At 59.2% G+C, this 5,385-nt stretch overlaps 1 protein-coding gene across 1 annotated transcript; it reads left to right on the top strand.

Moving 5' to 3' along the window:
• The first annotated feature begins 319 nt into the window (after window positions 1-319).
• Window positions 320-3,909, top strand: LOC119103390 (protein N-terminal asparagine amidohydrolase). The gene is made up of 5 exons (XM_037226907.1): window positions 320-575; window positions 1,098-1,280; window positions 2,046-2,254; window positions 2,622-2,783; window positions 3,169-3,909. Exons 1-5 carry the CDS (start codon window positions 323-325, stop codon window positions 3,292-3,294), a joined length of 933 nt encoding a protein of 310 aa, XP_037082802.1. The 5' UTR covers window positions 320-322; the 3' UTR covers window positions 3,295-3,909.
• The last annotated feature ends 1,476 nt before the right edge of the window (window positions 3,910-5,385 follow it).

The raw sequence follows: 5,385 nt of genomic DNA, 5'->3' as shown, positions 1-5,385 counted from the left end.
AACGGCAGCCCATTCTTATATTGGCGTTCACCTCACGCGTTCAGCCCCCCCCCCCCCCAAAAAAAAGGATACCGAAACTTATGTTTACCACCAGTCGCGTGCCTGTCGCCGGCTGCGACTGCAGTGCTCCTGCGCACGCTCCGGTCCCGCCGCCCGTGCGCGGCACCCCTGACCGTCGCCGCCCGTGGTCGTCGCCGCCGCTGACCGTCGCCGCCCCCGACGGTCGCCGCCGCTGAGCGTCGCCGCCGCTGACCGTCGCCGCCCCGACCGTCGCCGCCGCTGACCGTCGCCGCCGCTGACCGTCGTGCTCTGCCATTTCAGGATGGTGCTGTGCATCAGCGGCATCCCGATCGACGACATACCGCAGGACTCGCGCACGCTCTACCAGCACTACCCGCACCTGAAGGACGGTGCGCGCCAGTTCTGCAGCATTCCGGCCAAGTGCATCGGTCCTGTGGGCCTGCTGTACGTCAACCAGCGCGAGCTGGCCGTCACCGTGCCGCATGACAAGAACGTCTCCATCCTGGGCACGGATGACTGCACTACGTGCCACATCGCCGTCCTGCGACACACCGGTCAGTGGCGGGGGGCTGCCGGGTGGTGCCTCGGTGTCAGGGCCACTGGCGGGCCACGTGCGGTGCGTCAGTGGGCGTCGCGCGCCATTGGTTCGTGACACGTCGGTCTGTGTCGCGTGGGTGTTGATGCTCCGGTCGGTGTCACGTGGATGTTCGTGATTCTCCGGTCAGTGTCACGTGGGTGTCATTTGACACGGGAGTCGGCGTTTACCCGCGACACATCGGTTGGCGTCGCGTGACGTTTGACGCAGCGGTCGGGATCATAGCGACGTCAACTGGCCGATGCCGAATGGCTGTCACTTCGAAACTTTCAGCTACCCTCCCGGCGTGAGGCCATTGTCATGGCCACGCTGGTTGGAGTCATTCGCGTGTCACTCTGATGGCAGTGCCCTCTGAAGGTGGGCTCACGTGCGGGACAGTCTCACTCCACTCCCCTGACCCGTAGTTCTGTGACCGCCGCCCCCATGTGCCGCCGGCCCGGCGCTCCGTCGGGCGCCGCTGACGTCGTGCCGTCCTCCGCAGCGTCGGGCGCCACGGCGCTGACACACCTGGACGGCTGCGGCCACGAGGAGTCAATCCAGACGATCCTGCACCGCATATCGGAGCTGTCCATGGGCTACCCGGCCGGCCGGGTGCAGCTGCACCTGGCCGGCGGCTTCCGCGACACGCGCGGCGTCTCCGAGGAGCTCACGCTCTCCCTGCTCAGTGAGTGGCGCCGTTGGAGGGTCCTCACGCGTGGCTGATGCGCTGGACGCGTGGCGCCGCACGGTCCGGTCTCGTCCCCGGCCTGGTACGCTGTGTGGGCTCTCAGTGTATGAGACAGTCGCCGGCCTCGGCGAGTGCCGGACGTCTGGTGTGCCTGGGAACGGGGCCGGTAGCATTGTACTGCAGTGTGTGATACACCGGGGCTGGAGACAATACAACAATGCACTGCTGCCGGCGGTGCATTGGGGACCGCCGTTGACGGTGCTGTGCTGTTGTGCGCAGTCTACCGGCACCTAGAGCTGGTGGGATCCTGTCTCCCCGCAACCTGCTGTGCAACGGGATCAAGGCCCAGTCATGTAGCTTTTCCAGAATGCCCTGTCGAGCCAGGCTTACGTGTGACCTTATCCAGCTCGGGAAAACAGGTAGTTTCCCTTGCAGTGTCTGTTTTGTGTGCTTTTAGTGTCTTGGGTGACTGAGAGGAGGGGAAGGGGTGATGTGTGCTTGATATTTGGAGAAAACTTTGGTGAGAGGAGATGGGATAACGCTCTCCCATCCAAACGAGATATATAGCTCTATTGGCGTACGGCTGGTCTGTTGCATATCATTTTGGTCCACGTGACCAGGGACGAAGTGAAGTCCCTGTGCCGCTGCGTATGAGGCCGTGTGGTAGGCCGGTGGCTGGGACCCGCTGCCTGTGCCGCTGTGTATGAGGCCGTGTGGCAGGCCGGTGGCCAGGACTCGCTGACGCCTCGCCGCCTGGCGCAGACTCGTTCCAGAAGTCGCCGTACGAGGTGGACCTGGTGACCTGCTGTCTCGGCGACCTCAACACCATCATCCGGGCTGGCATGAACTGGCCGGTGGTGTACGGCGTGGGCGTGAACACGGAGACGGGCGAACTGTTCCCGGCCACCTTCCCGGACAAGGGACCCGAGCTGGGCCTCCGCTCAGCCCGCTTCTACACCGGCGGACACCAGGTGGGCAGGGTGGCAGCCTGCGACCGCGACTGTGGATGAAGCCGCCTGCGGCTGCCTCTATAGGCTGAGCTTGATTTTGTGTGGCTTAGCGGTGTTTCGCTGCCGGTGCTTTTTGTCGCTTCGAAGATGTTTCTTATGCCGCGTTTTGCGGCATATTTAGAGCACGTTTCCGTTGTAAGATCACGTAGACTGGCAGGATTTTCGCCTCCCATTTCGCGTCTTGTGTTCGACTGGCCTGTGCTCCGCCAGGGCCTGTGACGGCCACTGTTGACCTGCCCCTGTGCGGGCCGTGGCTGACCCGTACCCGCCTGAGCCGCACCAGACCTGCCCGTCGTGACCTAACCCGCTCCGTCGGCCGCGCGGCCAGGTACTGGACATCTACGACTGTCAGCAAGGCCTGCTGCGGATCGGACCTTTCAACTACGAGCCGCTGCGGGGTGTGGACCTGTGGCTGCAGCAGAGCGACGAGTTCCTGCTGCAGCACCTCTCCACCAGCCCCGAGGTCGAGCCGCCCCACTTCGCCATGCAGGTGAGACGTGACCGTCTGCACTGGTGGCATCAGAAAACGCCGTCTGTGTTCGGCGTCCGTCGGCGTTTCCTGCTGATACCTCGGGTATGTTTAAGCGATTTTATTGGTGTATGGCCTGAGGCTTAACTTTAACTCTGAAATCGCTGTCACTCAGACCGTCTAGAAGTGAAGGAAGCGATGCGCCGAGTTACACCGCTTCCTAGCGCTGTCTCGCTGGTGCCGAGCTGGTGCCCGTGGGGTTCGGGGCAGCTTCCCCAGCGTCAGCCCCCGTTCGTTGTGTGGTCTCACTCCGGGGATGCCGGGCGTCTGTCGCTGAGACGCTGCGGACGTGGAGGGGGGGGGGGGGGGCGAGAGTGCTGTGGCGTGACCTCTGGCTGCCTCACAGGTGCGGAGCACACTGAAGCACATCCAGGAGCACCCGTTCCCGGCCATCACCATCTTCCCGGACGGACGGCCGCACTACTTCCGCAAGGACGAGCTGTCCGGACAGTGGGTGCAGATCCGCTACTGAGCTGTCCGGGCAGTGGGTGCAGATCCGCCACTGAGCCGTCAGGACAGGGGTGCAGATCCATTACTAAGTTGTCTGGACGTTGGGTGCAGATCTGCTGCCTAGCTGTCTGGACAGTGGGTGCAAGTCCGCTTCTAAGCTGTCCGGACGGACGGCGGTTGCAGATCTGCTGCTGAGCTGTCCGGACAGTGGGTGCAGATCCGCTGCTAAGCTGTGTGGACAGGGGGCGGAGATCTGCCGCTAAACTGTGCAAACTGGGCGTGCTGGCGGGCTGGCCAGACAATGGAAGGCACAAGTCTGTTCTCCAGGCTGCCACGGCGAGACCCTTTTATTTGTTGTTACGTTCTGGAGAGTTATGCCGTGTTGACGGAGATGTTATCAGCATCGGCAAGCCTTTGCTGGACCCAGTGGCCGACGGCGGCTGTAGTGATACGATTGCCTTACCGCTTTTGCCGCGGTCTGATATTATTGTGCTGTTGCTGTACCGCGGTGAAAGTGGCGCACCGGCAACCAACGGCGCCTTCGACGGCATTCATTCCAGTGGTGCCAAATTCGACGCTTGTTTTAAGTATTCTGTGTCTGCGTTTCGTGCAGTCTTTTCTCTGGAGCATGGCAGTCGTCTCCACGGCTGCCTTTCTTGAATGTGGTCGCCCGAGAACACCACTCGCTAGTATTAGCAGCTATGGTTGGGTTAGGGTGATTAGTGAACCTCTGACCTGCACATACTGCAGTTGTCTGGTTAGTCACATTTTACAGACAGCATTGATGATGTTTTTCTTGCTTTTTGTTTATCGTTTAAGGATGGCGTTGTCTATGTTTCTGTAATGCAGCATTCTTCAGTTTTCGCGTTCGTGTTGAGCGTCGAACCAGCAGTTTTGCTTGTGCCAACTATGAGTTGCCATTGGCTGGCAAACTGCACCACTTTGCGCTGTACCGTTGAACTGAGCCGTGGTGTTGGAGAGAATCAAAATACTATTGAAAAATGACTGCCCTGTCTTTTCCTACCCGGCATTTATCACACCGCGCCAGTGCGGCATCCCGTTCTCGTGATATGCAATGATGAGTAGTAAGGAACCAGCATGGTATGTGTTGGAATCAGTCCTGTGCTTCACGGTTATCCACGTTGCAACCCTTGAACACCAAAATGGTCCAAGTAGCCGACGCGCCTCGTTATGCCGGACTCCCGAATACTGGCGTGGAACGTATTCCGCTGGTTTAATTGATAGCGCTCACCCGATCGGGAAGGTCAAGTCCGTGACTGGCCTCGACATACAAGTGTAGCGCGGGTGATTCAATTTAAGATACCGCGTATAGTGGATGAAAAAGAGTAGTAGCTACCGTGCCGAGCTGTGAATCCACTCATGTTACCTGGAAGCACGCTTGGTGATGTGGTGGGGCCAGGGCTGTTCTTGATCGCGATCAACCCGCGTCTTTTTCACTGCTGGGACAACCCCAGCATATTGTTTCAGTTATTACTCGCGACTGAGCCGCAATTGGCGGGCTTGCGTTTGTTGAAAACTGTATCGGCCCAACAATTACAATAATCGGCACTCGATGCACACCTCGTCTCCAACCGACGACCCCAACAGAACGGTGGTCTGGCAACCGACCAGGCGTGTGCACCGGAATGTCAGAAAATTAGTGCGGATGAAGGTTCAAGCAAGTGGCATCTTGGGGCGGCAGCTGGTCGAAACGGCTCCGATGTGGCAAGGAAAGCGTCAAATTTCTCTGCCACTTTGTTAGATCCAGAGCTAAGCAAAATACACGGACGGTCTCTAGCTTCGGTGATTCAGACAGGAACAGCTCGTCTTCGTCCTAATGTTAAGTGATGAAAAACGCGATTCCGCACAAAGTGAGATATTTTTAATCATATACGACAGGGAGCGGACACCACTAACGTGAAATCCAACTGCGGATACGTGTCAACAGCTTGTGTCACACAGCTCCTACAAATCACGTGTGCGCATACAGTGCTAAGGGCGGGCACAGACGAGGTACGGGCGCCATTCGACACGTTAACGACGTTGCCGAGAAGTCTGCTTGACTTATCTGCTTGCAGGATCGACTGTCCTGATTTGTTGTCGATATTCACCG

The sequence above is a fragment of the Pollicipes pollicipes genome, unplaced genomic scaffold (genome assembly GCF_011947565.3).
Source record: "Pollicipes pollicipes isolate AB1234 unplaced genomic scaffold, Ppol_2.1 Scaffold_5724;HRSCAF=6776_pilon_pilon_pilon, whole genome shotgun sequence".
In the NCBI taxonomy this organism is placed as follows: domain Eukaryota; kingdom Metazoa; phylum Arthropoda; class Thecostraca; order Pollicipedomorpha; family Pollicipedidae; genus Pollicipes; species Pollicipes pollicipes.
Note: the sequence above shows the minus strand (reverse complement) of the source record. Positions and strands in the feature narration are given on the sequence as shown.

What these genes read in the sequence shown, in the direction of transcription:
- LOC119103390 (XM_037226907.1), top strand. Translation starts at nt 323, where the DNA reads ATGGTGCTGTGCATCAGCGGCATCCCGATCGACGACATACCGCAGGAC. An exon ending in CGCCGTCCTGCGACACACCG is followed by an intron (nt 576 to 1,097) that starts GTCAGTGGCGGG and finishes CGTCCTCCGCAG; the next exon opens with CGTCGGGCGCCACGGCGCTG. An exon ending in TCTACACCGGCGGACACCAG is followed by an intron (nt 2,255 to 2,621) that starts GTGGGCAGGGTG and finishes CCGCGCGGCCAG; the next exon opens with GTACTGGACATCTACGACTG.